Source organism: Lathamus discolor, chromosome 4 (assembly GCF_037157495.1).
Source record: "Lathamus discolor isolate bLatDis1 chromosome 4, bLatDis1.hap1, whole genome shotgun sequence".
In the NCBI taxonomy this organism is placed as follows: Eukaryota; Metazoa; Chordata; class Aves; order Psittaciformes; family Psittacidae; genus Lathamus; species Lathamus discolor.
The window spans coordinates 57,687,210-57,705,636 of record NC_088887.1 but is presented as its reverse complement, the minus strand read 5'-3'; the positions used below and the strand labels follow the sequence as shown (position 1 = coordinate 57,705,636).

Below are 18,427 nucleotides of genomic sequence, written 5' to 3'. Positions count from 1 at the left end.
ATGATAGGTTGAATAAACTATTTAAAATTGAGAGCACACTGGAAAAAAATTGAGTATTTCCAAAACCTGTCATTTAGAAAGATTCCTAGGTTGTTAAAAGTTAAATTAAAACAATTTAAATCTTCAATGTATCAAATTAATACACTAGACAGCTTCTTGAACACGTCTGAAGTAACTCAGGTTCTATTACCAGTTACAGAAGAAAAAACTTCAACTTCTAGCTTAACAGAGAGGTCATGAAGGAATTTGCTTTTGAAATATTTCTAGTTTCACAGCTTCAAACTTTTGAAATAAGCATGACAACCTTGTTTCAAACCACCAACCTTGTTTTACTTAGTTACAGTGAAGATTTTCTTTTTAATCCTAAAAAAATGCTTGATTTTATAAAGGTAGCAATTCATGTAGAGGGATTTTTTTTTTCTTGTAAACTATGCAAAATTATGGCATGAGACCTTAGAAATTTGTCTCAAGAATTTCTGATATACCAGACTAGAAAAAAAAAAAAACCTATGATCAGCAATAAGAGAGTTTATTTATTTAAATGCATTCTGCTTCAGTAAAGGAGTTTGCCTTGTACTTAGTTTCCAAAGGAAAATCTGATAAAGCAGAGAAACAAAGATAACAACCAAAGTAACAACAGAGTTATGTGGCAACTTAAAATTAGCAATTAAACATGAAGTCTTTCATCCCAAGGCCATTATTCAAATGTAAAACAATGGTTAATGTTATATGGTAGCTCATCCTTCTGTTAAATGTGTTCAAGATCCTGAATTCCATCTCATTTCCAACCAGAATTGGTGGTGGAAGAAAAAACAACCCCCCTGAAAAATCCCTCAACACTCCTCAAACTCCAGCCCTTATCTTAACTCCTTATCACCTTTGTCAAAGTGCCCATAAAGGTATGCAGCTTTCCTACTACATTCAAAGTCCTTATGTCAATGAAAGAACTAAGTGCTTAGAGCCAGCAAATTTTAATATGCAGGGTTCCAACATGGGAGCCTTCACTGGAATGCTACATGTACTAAAACCAGCCTGAATTAACCTCTCTTTCTCCTGACACTGGAAAAGCTCTTAAGAGGAGAGACGCAACAGAACTACTTTTTCTCCCCATCCCCCCACTTCCCCACAAAAAGTAATAGTTTAGTTCAGGTACCTCAGAATGAACAATAAATTATTTCCATTAGGTCCAAGTTCTTCAGTGTTCTTCAGTGCATGTAGAGATCTCAGTTGAGGATTTGTAGTAAGACCTATACTAGTACCTGTAACTTCCTTGAGTGTTCCGAGTTATACAATGAAGGTTATTTATTTATTCATGTTTCATCTTTGTGTCTGTTGTAAACATGTTCCAGATCATGATTATGAAGTTAAGCAACAGATTCAGAACTGTAGACAGACATATATGTGAAAAAAATGGATTTTTCCAAGATGAAAATGTTATGTTTAAGCACTACTTTGAATTCAGCATGTTTAGTGTAAAAATATATAACATTTAATTTGTAAAATGGTATATTTATTCAAGTTTATCTTGCAGCAAGAGGTTTGTATTCTATACTTGGTTTTAAAATAACCCCCCCTACACTGTAAGATACTGTTTATTTCTACATGCTGGTTTCCGAAAGTCAGTGAAAGAAGAAACCATGAAAGTTCTTCACTTGCATCAGAAAGAGTGTGATCACTTCACAACCATTTCAGATAGATTTATTTGGTGCCTACATATAGGCATCTAGCAAGAATACCATTTAGGGCACAAACCAAAATGCCTTTGAATATTCCACATGGTATCCAGCAGCCAGCTCAGAGCACAGCTCTCACTCTTTGCCTACCATGCGGGTGTTCTGAATACACTAATACTTCTTAAATGGCACTAGCAACTTGGACAACTGAGTTGTACTGTTAATATCAGTCAACACAGGGACAAATGCCTGTAAGGAAGAAACAGGTTGTTGAAAACTATCAGTTCCAACTAATGCACTATGTAGTATTGAATCTCCCCTCTCTCCTCATCTTCCCTTCAAGAGCCGGTGATTCTTCTCTCAGCCTTTATCCCATCTGGCAACTGAAAGACTCCTTGTACAACTGAGGCTGCTCTGCTTCTAATGGAGAAATGTGGGATACTAAAGGGGCTCCAAAAGCTTCACTACTTTTTTATCATTTCAGTCACTTATATAGATGCTGATGAAGAGAGGCAGTTCTATTATTTCAGGCAATGAAAATGTGCTAATTGCATGATATTAAGCTGTTCTAAAGTCAATTACAACTTTATCCAGGGAATTTCTTCATTAAGAACCGCTATATGCCTGCTAATGCTGAACCTTTTGACTAAAAAAATCTGCAGCAACAGTTCATTATTGTTTTTACTAAAGTCTTCTATTTCAGTGATGAATTTAACATTTAGAAAGGGATCCATATTTTCTTACCGCTTTAAGTTAAAACTTTACTGTTACAAGTAAGCTAAACTGACAAAAGAAACTGGTTTGGTAAGTGAAGGTTTTCCCTGCAACTTGACAAGGAACAGCACAAACAGTAACATGATTGGAGTTAAGGATAACAGCTGTATAAGCTTGTGAATAACACAAAGGAGAAATGTGTGCTGCAGTGTCATGACTGAATGGTGCATTAACCTCTGCAATAAGTATATGTAAAGTCCAGACTCTATAATTGTATTGTGAAGTTGACACTGAAGTTCATGTAGGAAAATTACTGGTTTGTAATAATGTAAACAAACTTATGTAAGATTTGTCTATAAGAGAATCCAAGAAAACCTTTAATACATAACCAGTTTTCATTGCTGACATACGGAATCATACTATCTAACACTTACCTGCCTTAACTTTTACAAAGGAGGAAGTGGAAGTTTATGTTCCACCATACACAGTTTGCTGTTCAAAGGGCAAACTTCCCATTTTATTTTGCAACTCTCCAGATCCTTTTCCAACTGTTTTCCAGCAGGTGTTTATACCAACAGTATAAAACCATTATTATAATTACAAAATTGTACCAGAGAACATGGATACACTTAATTCCGAGAGTTCAGTCTTGCTAGATAGTCTTAGATCTACCAAGAGATCAGTTGCATTTGACAGTTAACTTCGTGATAAGCAAAAATTAAGACAGCAGGGATTTTAAAATGAGATGCCATTTTCTTTCTCTCTCAATTGAAAGAACAAGCTGATAATGGAGTTGTTCAATGACAGGATATGCTTCTGAAATAAAAAGGAATGTGGTAGTTGTTCCCAGGTATTTTAGGGCTGTACACTCTAGTAAAGTCTAGATCCATATCTGCATATACAGAATACCAACCAAAAGTTCTGAACCCCACAAAGGCATGAATATGTGGATTCAAATGCAAGTTAAAACTTCACTATAAAAGGACTTGTTGCAATACTTTTCAAATGTGCAATGCATAAGCTATTCTTCAACAGAGAGGGTCTTCAATATCACAATTTATGCTGATCTTACCTGGGTGAAAAAAACCTACTTAATAAGCCAAGAGGATTTTCTACAGAGGTATGTTATTCAGCCTTTTAAATCCTAACATCCCTGCAATCACTTGTATACAGGGCTTACAAACAATTCAACAACTCCAGATACTGCATGAAGTTCTCTGAAACACAATAGAAAATAGAAGTCAACACAGAGACCCAAATGCTGTTTAGCACATCAACTTGAAAATTGTAGCTTATGCTACACTGCTGTTTTCCCAGATAAAAAGTCTCTGCTTTATTAAATGCAGTAAGTTCTTAGAGAATACAAGGTGCCCCTACAGCCTACCAATGTTGAATGGCAATTGCGAATGTAACAAAATGTTATTGGTAAGCAAGCTCAAAAAGAGTACCTTAGTAGCCTTCCCATTTCTTTGCTCTTTTATAGCCATCCATCTAAACCAATAAAGTCACAGGAATATTTCTTCTTTAACTTATGATCTATTTGATTGCACACTGAAACCCTAGATAAGTAAGTGACATGATGAGTAGTTTCATGGAATTTAAATCTTGAAAACAGCAGGTAAAAGATTTATGCTACTATTGTCTATAAAAGGGTTCAGTTTCATATGGAAGCAAAATACATTAATTTAGAAAAATCTCTTCCAACATCTCAAATATTTTGGCATGTTAAAGTGCCTTCAAAAATGTGCTTCAGGATAGGTGAAAGTAAGCTGACTACCAGAACTTCCCTCAGGACAAGCCCAGAGAAATGTGTAATACCAGCTCTTTTGACCTCGTTGTAGACATTCAAGAATTCTAATTATCTAAGTTAAGGAAGTGATGTTTTTCCCTTGTTCTCTGCATGTTCTTCATTAGCCTCTTTCTAGTCAAACTAAAAGACAGATTTATTACTTCAGGAGTTAACTGACTGTATCAACTTGGTAGGCTTAATAGTATTATTTCCTCTGTGAAAGATGATCCTTAGACAAATGAACGCTTTCATTTGTTTGTTGTTATTGTTTTTAAACCAAGCTGGATTTCTCTAAAGTGTAGCTACTGCCCTGAAAATAGCTCTAAAACAGTGAGGTAATCTGAAAGCTTAATAATGAAGTTTCACGTACCACATAAGGCAAGCTATACCAAGTACACCTGCATGTCCCCCCACTCCCACGTATAGGGTTTACGGACCCATGCCTCAGTATGAGTGACAGTGAAGCAGTACAGTGAATTGCCTCAGGTCACCAACACCTAAAGAGCTAAGTTAAAAACCCCCACCTATTTGTCCTCATCCAGTCTCACACAGTTGATTCCACATAGAAGGAACATAGTTCTGATGATGCCATAAGGAAGTTAGAGGAATACTGCGGTAGTACTGTTTGAAATAAGCTTACATTACGCTTAAAATAATGCTACGACTTGTCCAACTGATCTTGTCTAACTTACTCAGAAAGTTAAGACATATGTGAATGACGATGCTTAGAAAGATACCTACAGATTATGAACTTATGCTAAAAACAGGTGAAAGTCTTTCCTCTGGCAACAAACATTTTAGCCCCAAGTTGCTTCCTTCTGTCCCAGACTTGAGTTTGCTATCCTTCAGTCACTATCTGTCAGCTGGTTTTGGATGTGTTCTAGAGACTAATTTTATCATACATGCTCCTCTTTCCTTTCCACAGTAAGAGATAAACACCTATTAATTTTAACCGTGGTGCAATTTTTGACTAGCTTTTTTTTTGCTGTTAGCCTTTAACTCAGACAATTTCTTTGATCCAGTTTGGTTTGTAGTCACTTAAAATTTGTACTACAGTGAAGGGAAAGAAATGGAAAAAGGAATACTTTTCCGTAAAGTTATAGGCATATACCCATTAGAACAACAACAACAAAAAAAGTACTTTGAACTACACTGTTTCTGATTTTATATATACTCGGCACCTGAATTAGCACAAAGAAGCAGGGTTCAGCAACCTCTCAGTGTAATCTGCATTCCAGACAGCAATTCCACGTTCACCTTCAAATTCTGACCAAACAGGTTGGGATTCTCCTGCCTGCACACCAGGTTGTGCACTTATCTCCATTTTACAGATTGACTGCTAGCATTCTCATCTCATTTATGCATATTCTTAGCAACTCATCCTCAAGCCTATTTCTGCATAAAGCTTACAGTCATTTGGTCGCATGATCCAATGTAATTGATAATCCTTACTGGTGAACCATCTTTACTCTAAAGATGGACACATACACGGCTCTGTCGTATTTTGGCATAATTAAAGTACCCTGAGTTTCTGGGATCAACATGTTCCAGCAAGTAGTAATTCCATAAGCAAATCAAAAGAGATTAGTTGGGTTTAGAGCAGCCAGGAGTAACATGGACAACAGAAAAACAAAGTCTAAGAAAGATCCTAAACTTGTACTATGACTTGCAGAAGGAAAGAGAAATACAGCAGAGTTAGAACTAGAATTCCATGGCTTAAAAATCTATTCAAATTTGCTGTAACCAGCTCTAAGATAAAACCAATCGTGAATCTAACTACTCTCTTCCCTCTTCTATTCACTGACAACCTGAGTTAAGCAAAACCCTTCCTGATTTGGCATCTGGCAACCAAATTACAAATAGAAAGCTCAGAAGAGTTAGTTGATTTGTGTGGTTTTGTCTTTTTAATCACTCGGTATCAAATTCTCTTGTACCTTTAGTGCAGTACCTCACCATCAATGCAGTCCATGCTGACAGCAAACATCAACTTCAACAGCAAAATACCAATCCTTCCAGAGTATCCCAGGCTACTAAGTGGCAGAGATAAGAACCTACATGCATTTTACAATTTAATGATGGAAAATTCAGCTTATATTAGCAAACTAGAATTCAAGTCTATTCTGTCACTGAAATACTGTTTGTATACTAACCTCTGCTTTTGAGGTAAAACCCCCTTATTTTGTCAGTAGTTTGCTACTAGAAGCTATTTTCTCCCTATTTCAAATCTCAAGACAGCAGTGTAAGAAGTAGCTTAACTAGTTACCCTTAATTGCACGTTAGCTAGAGAAAGAAACACCACACCCAGTTAGAGTGAAATTGCTGTGGTAAGGCCCATCACTGGATAGTCTTGAAAGTCTTACTAAAGCTTCAAATTTTTGATAGTTGCACAACTATCAGTAACTCTTTTCCCCTTTAATTCAACCAAGCCATATTGAAACAGCCAAAATGAGCTTCAAGAGAAAGCCACCAAAGCCTCAGGCTCAGTATTTTGGCAGAGCACATAAACTTTGTGCCATCTACACAAAACAATTTGGTATAGTGTGCTAATTCTCCTGTAGGAGGAGACAGTAGGTGGTGGCATCCAGGAAGAGCTTCCACCTGAAACTATGAAATACATTCCATACACATGAGCTTGTGTATTAAAATTAAAACCACATTCAACTAAAAGCATGTGTAAACAGCCACCACAAAGTTGTATTACATGCACACATATAAAAGTAACATGCAATAAACAAACAAACACTGGAGAACTTTCAAATGGTCAAAACCTGATTTTCACTGGTTTAGTGAAGACTGAACTCTCCAAGCTAAACTGGCATCACTTTTCTGCGTGGTACCTAACCACATATATAGCACAGACTTCCCACATATGATACATATGCTGCACCAACAGCTCTCTTACCAAGTTCTACAACTCTCATTTTGGAAGTAGTAGAATTCTGTTGATTTTTAGCTTGATAGAGCTGACACAGCCAAATCACATAGTCCTGTTGGGAACTGGAGAATGCTATTGCAAATGCATTATTGCTGTAGAAGCACCTCCAAACATGACTGCATATTTTTGAGGTTTTGTACAGTCACATAGAGCTTCAGCATCAAAAAAGTTCCAGTTATACAAGTAGGAGGAGTTTAATGATTTATTCAGGACTGCCCTGGGGTGGGAATGGAACAGCAAAAGGAAGAGGCAATCAACTATCCTCCAAAGCTATGAGCACAAAAGACATGTTACATGCATGTCCATCAGATGTTGCTACATTTTTACCAAAGGCTTTAGAGGTGGGATCCTCTAGCAGTTTGCTATGGCTGACTAGTGAAAATACTTTTTGTCTCCTCCACATACTCCGCTAATTTACAAAAGATAAAAGGCACATTTTATAATATGGGAAATCCCAAGAGTCTTCAGGAAAAGAAAAAAATCTAGTCTGTGAAAGGCAGCTTCTACATTTTGGGGCAAGAGAGAAGTGGTGCAAAAATACCAGTTGTTGACTGTAAGTTGTTGCCAGCCTCCATTTTATGAATTATGTCAAATCAAGGATCCCAGCCACAAATATACTCAGTTTGTTGTACAGTCGCAGCTTTCTTGGAAAATACCCCAGTCATACGTTAAATCAGTACTCCTATTCTTTACCAGTCTATTCTGTTACCCCAGCTGTTTTCAAAAGACAAGCTGGTGAGCTCCTCTCGATCATTTTGATCATTAACATGATCATCTTGACTGTACACAACCAACAGACCACACTGGAACTCACTACCCGTAAAGGAGTCACGACTGCTTAAACATAATTTTAATGGGGAAAAACTGACACCTGAGGCAATTCTAACATTTGTCTACAGAAAACAGCCCTCATCAGGACAGGCCATCAATTCAACATCAGAAGTAGCAAACAGGGCTAAAACAGACATCTACTTGACCTGCAACAGTGTCTCATCCTTACATGTTTAAAACAAAAGTTTCAATCACTCAATGCAATTGAGCTTAGGAAAAAAACACTCAAGAAAAACATCAACAAGCTCAGCCTTGTTACTGAGCTGCAGAGTCAACACATACAAAAGCAAGTACTCTGTCAGATACTGTTGTCTGGAATTCAGCTGAAGCAAGTATTCTAACAGTATTCTTGTCTGGCAATGCTCCCGACAATCGCAAAACCAATCTTACATCCTACTTACCCTGTAAAAACTGAAGGATATTTTGTATGAAGATGTGCCAAACTGTTTCAGACTTTCTAGCATACAAAGTGCCACCATCAACAGTCAAACAGCATCTACTATTAGTAGCATTAGTGATAACAAAGGTATGGGAAGTACTTTAAAAATGGAGAAAAGGCTAGTCAAACTTTTATCCTAAGGGAAAAAGAAATCAAAACTCTTCAATGTCTGAACTGCTGCATCAAATAGCTGTAGAGGGAACTGATATCTAGACTCTTAAATCATGCATGCAAGTAAAGTAAGCTGTAACAAACTTGCACCTTACTGGCTTTTCTACAGAAACAGTACCCATTGTCATAAATTTATTACCAGCCATAAGCTGGTAATAAAGAAGCTGCTACCACAGGGCAGCCAACACATTTTAAGTTTGAATCAGGAGTCGCCATTGCAGAAGTGGAGTTTGCTTAGAGCCTCCTTTAAGAGGCTAGAGCTTAAGACCTGGCAATCCATTAGCAAGGAACCATTTATGGAAAATCTTCCAACTAGCCAGTCTCAGCTGGCAGCTTATATATTTTCACTCTATCTTTAATGTTGGCATTTGCTCCAGAAAACTGGCATTATATCAACAAACTACCATCAAGTGTAACTATCAGCTACAGTCAGAATGAGATATTTTTTTCCCCTCTCTGCTCCTGCTCCAGCAAACACTTGGATTTTGCTCTTCAAAAAAAAAAAAAAAGTCTGACATCAGGCATGCACACACTTATGTAAAAATGGATATTGGGTGCTCCCTCTGTGGTGTTAAAAGGCCTCCAAATGATGTTAAATTAGAAGATCGATGCTAATAGGAAAGCAGCCCTGCCAGAGGCTTCTGTTACAAAACCTGCTTCTGTGACTATAGCTGTAAAACCAATTGCCTCACTTAAACTTCTTAAAATTTGTATTATCTCAGAAATGGGATTGTTAGCTTAATGACTGGAAGAATCAGTGCACTACAGTACAACCACACACCAGCCCAGCACACAAACACCTAAAGACTTTGTGCTTGTTGCTCTCTTCTACATACCACAAGCATTTATGCAGCATTTTGGCAACAGAGGAGTGCAAAAGTGATCAAGAAGCACTAATGCCTAAGCTTACTTCACTCAGAAAGAAAGCCAATCTTGTGAGGCACTGCAGAAATTGGAGAAATAGCTCTCATACAGCTGACATAAATAGCATGTGTAAACAGCATTTAGTGTCATTAACAGGTGGTCATGGAGCTAGCAGTTCTCCATTTCCACCCCGAAGTGTGATAAATACAACTACAGGAATCACCAAGTAGTAACAGCAGATAAAAGTATGAGGCATTAAATGTATCAAAACCACACCAGCATTCAGTTCTGGTACTGACATTCATAGGATTAAAGATTTATGCCTGCTTTTTTTCCTGCCTGTTTTTAAATCATCACATTCAGCACAAATTTATTTGACTTTAAAAAAATCTAGTTTTAAAGTTAGAACTCAACTGTTTTATAAGGTGATGTGTCCCCTAAGCAGCAAAAAAATAGATATTTTCCTTAAAGTTAGAACTCAACTGTTTTATAAGGTGATGTGTCCCCTAAGCAGCAAAAAAATAGATATTTTCCTAGTTTAGCTAACACCGAGTTACATGGGTATAAGCATATCACTGTACACAGATGTATTTTATTCTGTTACTATTTTGTTTCCAACTTCACATATATTTTCCTCACATAGTCTGGGTAATGATTCTGCTTATATTCCAGCTCTGGCAGGTAGGGATGTCACCAGCTGTTGGCTAAAACACTCTGATCAGCCCTCAGCAGGTAATAAGCCTTTCAGTTCACACCTTTACGCTGCCAGTACATTTGACATAGCGATGGTTTCTTCCTATGCCAAAGTTTCAAAGAAATCGATGAGCAAGATGGACATAATGCCTCTTCAAGTGCTGCATCTCCAGTCCACTGTACTCTGTAGGTGTTGTTACCTAGGAAAAAGTCTTGGTCTTGTAACCAACATCAGGAGAACATAGACTGAAGTTCTACTGAGTTTTACGCAGAGTTGTTTATTAAAAACCAGTTCCCCCAGAGTAATAGCAAACATTTCAGCCGTTGTGTATAGTTTTATCTTTTGGAAAACTGATCTATCCAGAAAGCCCTATTCTGCCTGAATTTAGCCATTTTTGTTAATAAATGCAATCACTGAGAAACAGCCTGTTCAGCCACTTTCCAGAGCGATATGCCTCACTACTGGTCGTCTATTTAAATATTTCTAGGAAACCTGATTTGCTATGCTCTAATGACCACCCCTTCTAAAACACAGGGGGTTGCCTATACAGACTACTTACATAGCTTTATGCAAAAAGCCACTGCCTTAGAATTCCTAGAACCCATGCAAGATCCAGTACCTCCAACCCATCTCAGAACAGATGTTGATGCACATCTTCTCCCCGTTCACCACCATTACTCATTTTATATTTTAAGAGGCTAGCTTTAATAGCTCTAAACCTTAAGGGGAATCTGCCATTTGTTTAACAAGTTACAGAAACTGCATGGATATGAAAAATTATGTGTAGAAGTATAAGAAACCAGACTGCCTTCCATTTCTGCTTGATTTTAGTGTTCTGATTTTGCATCATGTTCATAAACTGTTCTCTCTGAAAGCCAGTATTACAGTGGTATACAAAGTTGCAAGCTCCAATGGCAATGAAGCTTATCAATTCAAATGAGAAAAAATTTTCAAGGTATTCTACAAAAGCAGCTTGTATTTCAATCTTTTTACTAAGCAGGCTTTAATATCAATGTGAGATTTCTTCAATGATTATGCAGATGATGAATAGCTATTCTTTGAAATGCACCTAACCTACACGGACAAGCTCAAATTAACATGGACATGAAGCGTCAGGTAAAGTATGTCCATCTTCTGTACCAACAGTTATGAGAATTCATGTTTTATTTTTTTTTTAGGTACTTTCAAAAAAGTCTCCTTAAAATTGTGAAGCTGAAGTACCATTTAAAAAAGGAACTGTGGATAAAATACTTTATACCACATTGAGCAAAGACAAACATCAAATTTTAGTTTTATGTCCCTGTAAAGTCTGTTTTACCCACGGAATTTTGTCTTTAATAACGTTAAGTGGTTTAACATACATTATTCTACAGTTGCCATTTATCCAACAAGTGCAAGCCTAATTAAAAGTGAAAACTATTTGTTCTTTGTCTGTGCTATAAACTTACAGACGGCAGCATGCTAAAACAGAAAAAACTCTACAGGTTAGAAAACAACTTGTCTAAAGTACTTAGTTGCTTGTAGATACTACATTCTACATTGGATGTTTTCTAGCTCAACTTAAAAAAAACCCTGTAAAAGTTCAAGTGATCCAACTATCATTCCATGAAAGACACAGATCAAGTTAAGGGGCACCACACAAGGTAATAGTATGTTTGTCTACAACAACATACCATGACTAGACTAAAACTTGCCTCATGCTCTGAGGTGCCTAAATGTTAACTGATATTGCTACTTTTGAGTAAGATAGATAGTATTTCATTCTCCTGCTGCCTCTAGTCAACAAGTTACCTTCTCTGTCTTCAGTTCAGCACAAAAAGTACAGTCATAAAATCCTTTCATTCACAAGTTTATGCTGAATGGTACAAACCAACACAGTCACAACTTGCACGCTGCTATTCACAAAGGAATACACATTCTGAAGCTGAAATTGAAATAATAATGCAGAGGGCAGAAGGCTACCACAGATTTAGGGCTATAGGGCTCTATGGTCCTCTCTTGAAGGTCACCTGAAAGGGGCATTAGTACACTGAATTCAAAATTAAGTAGCAGGCTATATTTAGGATGATTTTAAAAGCCAGAAATCCTAAGACAGTTCAGCAGTTGAATAAAAACTAAACTTCCCTTAGTTAAAAAGGGTAAAAAAAAGTCACATACATCATCACTGATATATACCTTTAGCATACAAATTAGGAGTGTGGGTGAAGTAAGGACAAAGTGCTTTAACATAGCAGCAAAAGCCTTGAAGTTCAATGTGTTCAAGGAAATACCAAATTTCAGTTTTTCCAATAACAGTTGAACACTTCCCCCCCAAAAGAAAATATCTTTGAATATTTACTGTATAAATAATTTTCCTTCTAATAAATTTCAAATGTTTCTATTCTCAATTATAAGCTCACTTTAAAATGGTGGATTTAACTCATTGCTGCAAAACAGTAGAAGCACATGTCTGAGCCATGTAGCAACAAATAATCTCATCCAAATAGAAAGTCTAAAATAAACAATCTTAAAGAATTCAGGATCATTGTGCAAGTATGAAAGCACTTTTTAACATACTATGTTTGAGTTAGTAAAGTTACAGCCTACTTCAGTTTATTTTATTTGCCCAGTTTCAGTAAAAGGTAAATTAAAACCCCTGGGGAAATTCATGCAGATTTATGATTATGCAGATTAAGGAAAGCAGTCTTTAAAAGTCTAACAGCATTAAATGCAGCAACTTCCCACTGCATATGCTTCTGTGCAAACATCTTATGTTATGCTACATGCTTCAGTATACTCTCCTCACTTCTTGTTTGTAGAAAACTACCTGCAAAGTCTTCTAAAACACAGAAGAAATCATCATATATGCAATAGACTATTGAAATCCTGCTAGTTTAGGAAAAAACTTCTATGGATTTCCTGCAGTTTGCATGGTTGTGAAGGTACAACTGACAACAATAATGACGGAAGAACGGAAAGACAAACCTGGATCTGCTGAAAAGCTTTCAGTCTCTTCTTGAATCTAGAAGGTAAAACAAAATCACATCCTCGAGCTAGCAATGCCAACTCCTTTCTTAGATCAGGATCTTGCCGCAAAGAAATCTCCTTTATCCTCATGCTTTCGGATTTCATATAACGTCTCTGTGTGCCAGTACGGGCACTTGAGTCCCAGTAAATAGCAGAGCTGTTGTATTATCACAGTGCCACTTAAAGCAGCAGCTGCGCCCAAGTTCCGTGATATTATGAGAGCCAGCTCAACTTCGCCTGCTCCATACATTAAAGGGAACTTGGCTGGAATCACAAAAACAGATCGGAAAGTCACTTTGGGGGCCTGCCCTTTCGTACATGCATTCCAAAGTCTAAATGGGACAGTATGGAAAAAAAAACAGTTTGGAGAAGCATCTATAAAAGCAGCTTCCAATTTTAAAAAAGCAAGCCTTACAGGAATGCAGAGAGGCCAGCCGTGGTCATTTTGTAGCTTCCTCCTCCTCCCATCCCCCTCAGCTTTTCCTTCTGTCACAAAACACTCACTGTCTAGCTTCAGTGAAGCACCTCACCAAAGGATAAGGCTTATTACACAGCAATTAAATCCCTTTTAAAAGCTTCAGTCATTTAACAGGAACCCTTTTACACTGGGAAAACAAAGGCAACGAAAGAAAAAGCTGCAGACTTTCAGAGTGGCTCACATACTTTAATGAAACATATACATATATTTACATTCATCTAGATCTAAGTTACTGTATTGCAAGAAAGTAATCATTCAAATGCTAAGGCAGAAAAGTAGTAGCAGAAAAAGAGGCAAATGTTACCACACTGAAATGCTGCTTTAAATCATGTTTTACAGAAAAGTGGCAGTAGAAATATCAATGGTGTAACAAAATGTGGAAAAGGTTGACAGGATGCTTTATTTTTTTTCTTAAATAGCGGTTTTATAGGCATTTACATCCACATACTAGATTGCACACCTGTCACATTTCGGGAGCACTAAAGTTAGACTCAGCTACCACTCTATTTCAGTTTATTGAATCACAAATACATTTTATTGGGGGTGGGATGTGAGGCCACGTTTTATTCCACAGTGATATTCTTCACAGAAACAGAAATCTGATAAGCTTTCGTGGAAATTAAAGTGACCTTCTATCCTTTCTCCTTTACAGTTTTAGGTTATATCAATTGATAATTGATGAAGTTTTCACATTTTATATGAGTATAGCTTTACCACAGCAGTCTTTAGGAAATGCTGCTATTTTTATAAAGTTTGTTTTCAAGTATCACCAGTACAGCTATGAGTACAGCAACTCTCGCTATTCCAGTTCAAGCTATGAACACTTAACACCCCCAAATTTTTCAAGATATTGGTATGTTGCCTATTTATTATCTGTACCTTGTTCATGCACTAGTTAACTAGCAGCATGAAATGAAAGATCTGTCCAGTCTTGTTTTCATCCCTCATGCTTTAAAGAGGCCGTTTTCTTGATTACACAGAGATGTACATAGCCCAAGAAACACTAAAAACAACTCTTTCACCACTATGTTCAAGATTTCTTAGTCGACAGCATTATTTTACCCCATGCTGTGCTATCTATAAACTTTAGCCCTATTCATCCATCCATAGCCCCATTCTGTCACTTAACTGTATATTAAACCCCCCAGTTAATATCCTTATATGACTACGAAGAAAATGAAACTATGAAAAAGTATTAGTGAAATATGAGATGTCTTAATTGAATCCTGTTTATTTGATGAGACAGTTAGAAAGTAAATGACAAATAGAAGCCTGTTTTTTTTTGTTTTTAATTTTGTATCCAGTTCCCCTCTCCTCCTCCTGCTTCTTTACTGTGACTTGTTATGAAGATATTTATTTCTTTTGGAAGCAGGAGAACAAAAAAAGGAATTGACAGGGCAAGAGTCAGACATGCTGTGGTTGGCTATCAACCTGCAGTAAGCAAAACTGGCGGTCACTCACTGTCTTTTAGGAAGATCAAATCAACTAACCTGTGATAACCCTTAGGATACAGGGAAGCCAGTGGGGAGCTAGGCACACAGCACACAACAGCACCCTGCCTGGAACTTGAGATGAAGGACTGAGGTGTTAAGAGTAGAAGAATCCTACTCTGGCAACAGATAACCATTCCAGACCAAGATCTTTGGGGAGGAAGGTCAGGAAGGTTTTATTGCAAGGCAGACTGCATTTCAGGTTAAGCAAAACAGGCCTGGCTTAAAATAAGGAAAGGTATTTTCCCACCTAAATTGCTTTTTATTTCACCCCTTTTCGCCAGGTGTTGCACTCCCATTCACTACTACAGTCATGGTCGTTTGAGGTGTTTGTAGTATGTCATAAAGATGACTGACTGCCACATGGAGAGCTAACCTGAAAGACTGGAGTTCCAGTTTACCTGAACCTGCTGAAGAAGCGTTAGTAAGAAATCAGTGTTCTGAACTCAATTTTGGAAAGAGCTACAGATTTCCCTCCTTTTTTCAGATGGAGCTCAGGGTCCATCATAACTTGATCAGCATATTAAGTATTTTGAATATTCTGTATTTCATTGTCATGATATTACTTCAGTGCCTGAGGTAGATGTTAAGTCAGTCCCATATAGCCTGATACTGTTTTAGCACTACTGTCACTAGTCTGGTTTCAGACCTAGTGGTTGTTTACATACCTGCACACAGTATAGTTGTCAAAATTTCACAGGTTGCAATTTATGAAGAATATACATGCAATTAAGCATTTAGCTGCTCTACAGTGTGAGAGGTAAGTACACTGGCAGCTATTAATCACCTCCATTTCACCATCTGAACAGAAAATTGTTTTGTATTGCCACATTTAAGGAGATTGAGCATTTATAAAGCAATGTGGTCAGGAACCCCAGTAAAATCTGATTTAACCTTTTCAGTCACAAATTATGTACAGGAGAAGGGGAAAGTCTGCTTCCACCCAGCTTGAACTAGGAGTGTTCAGATACAGTGTTACATTTATTCTAAATCTTAATTCTCTCCAGTGAAAGCTAAGGCAGAATCCTTTTCTGGGTGAACGGCTGGATGCCAGCCATGAAGCTGTTCAAGTATCCTGGCAGCTTATTATTAGCTAAACAAACAGAGGGAAAGATGCATGCTCAGAGTTTCCTTCCAAAGCTAAAGATAAACACTATGAATGGGTCTGACTCAAGGGACTGTAGCTAAAGAGTTTACCATTTTAACAGAGATCTGAACATACACAAAAGTAACATAACACAAAAAATACTCGAGTGAGATAAAGATGAGCTAATTCACTAATATTTTGGGTAATGTGGAGGAAATAGAAACCTAAAGAATGCCCAAAAACCCCTTAAGCATTTGTTTACAAAAATGTAATTTCTTGTCAGAAGCATGTACTGTCAGTAGATTTAAAGTCTTAAGAGATGATGAAGAACTAACATCAAGTCTTTGGAAGAAAAAAAGCACCCCAGTATTACAGAAAGCTTCCAAGAAAATAAGTTAAATATGTAGTAAGATGTATTCAGCCATACAAAACCTTTAGTTGCTGGGGTTCAGTCTTCAACCCACCAACATGTGATCCAAGATGACAGAAAGCATGTTTGCCCTTTGGAGACAGTTTAAGTAAGGCTGAATGAGAGCAAGCCTAGTGGCAAGTGTGTAATCAAATAGAATCCCACAGCCTGCCATGCTGTAAAAGCCAGAGTGGCTCTTGGGTTAACTGTGGAAAGAGAACTGTCAGATCTCCACAGCAGCCTGTGTAAAGTGTTACACAACTAGTGTACCCCTTCCCAAAAGTAACTGATTAGTGAGGAGCAGAACAGAGCAGTTAGGAGAAGGTAAGTAAGGCAAGTAGCATCCTTCTCAATACAGAAAAAAGGTGAAACAGCATGACCAACTTAGTACTAAAGATACATTTCAGATGTTTAATGTGGGGAGAAAAGGCATTACTTACAGAAGCACATAGTTCAGGAATATATGTAAGTCAAGCAGCTAACCACGCTTGATAAGACAGCTACTATGAGGAACAAAGAAAGAAGAGATTATATAAATATACTCAAAGGCAGACAAATGAAAGCAATAGTTCTTTGTTAGGCAAAGAAAACAAGCAAACAAAACTCCTGAAATGCTGGGTGCTTCTCCTCTCCCCCTCTCCCCCCCAGTCTTCACAAAATTTTGTGGACTACACTATCATCATTATTTAATAAAATTAAGAGTTATTCCTAGACCAGGTAGTCCATACCTGGCCTTTGATATACTGGGAGATGCTGGAACTAGATGCGCTTCACAATTTGCACAAATATAAGGTGTTTAATAATTAATTGATTCCTAATTCCTTAGATCAAAGGTCCACATTCAGACTGAACCTCTAACAAACATAACCCAATTTCTGCAAAATGCATTGCATTAGATGTAAGTGACATTGCACTTCCCTAAACCAAATGCTTGCTAAGTAGATGCATTATTTACCTTAGCCTGCAGATCTTTAATTTATTACTGCAGACCAGTAGTAACCTGTGGATCTCAAAGTACTGAGTAAAAACTGAGGAGAAAGATTAGATGGTAATGTCCATCTCGGTCAGATTTGATTTATGACTGACAAAGTGAGAAAGCACAACTTACGCAGGCTTGGTCTAAGTTTGTCTCATTTGTCCAAGCATCTTATTTTCCACTATTATGGCATAAATAAAGCATTCCCTTCTTAGGAGACTACAGTACAAAGCACAATTTACTGACCTTGGATTTTAGTAGAGCAGGTACTGTAAAACTTGAACTATCTAAAGAATGGAAAAAGAAAAGAATAAATGGGAAGTAGCAAAGAAAATTGTTTCATCCATAGAACTGCCTATGCAATCAATAATATTAACATCTATTGTCAAGGTGATGCACTTGGGAGTAAGGGGGAAACCCACTGATACTGATTTTTCAATACTGAATTCACAAATATTGATCTTTATTTTAATTTCCCAAACACCATGGCTATCCTGAAATAAGGATGCATACAGTTGAAACCTATCTCTCCTTACCCTGATGGATAAGGACAGGGATTTAATAGGATCCCAAACGATCATTTTTCCCAGTTCTTTAGACACCAAACTTGCTTCTTGCTGTTAACTTCCCATTTCTAACTGCTATGTATGGGAAGAGAGCAAGAGGACAATGCACTTGTGAGCTGAATAACAAAATACTACTATCCATCCATGGAGAGTCATCCCTTTTCAACAGTAAAACTGACAAAACCCAAGGGAGTCTACAGTGTCTAGATCACACAAGGAATCAAATTGTTATGCTCATACCAGGCTACCAGCTACCCAAACTGATTTAAAGTTACTGACTGAGGAACTGCTAGATGTTGTCACTG

At 37.3% G+C, this 18,427-nt stretch overlaps 1 protein-coding gene across 4 annotated transcripts in view; it reads right to left on the bottom strand.

Annotated features, from left to right (window-relative positions):
* Positions 1–18,427, bottom strand: part of PPP2R3B (protein phosphatase 2 regulatory subunit B''beta) — a 47,928-nt gene that overhangs the window by 18,613 nt on the left and 10,888 nt on the right. The window contains exon 1 of one of the 4 annotated variants that reach the window (XM_065677561.1): positions 13,075–13,243. The exons of the other annotated variants lie outside the window; for them this stretch is intronic. Within the exon in view, the coding sequence (XP_065533633.1) occupies positions 13,075–13,221 (147 nt within the window). The 5' untranslated portion in view covers positions 13,222–13,243. Of the gene's footprint in view, positions 1–13,074; positions 13,244–18,427 lie in introns of those variants that run through there. 4 annotated transcript variants of the gene reach the window in all.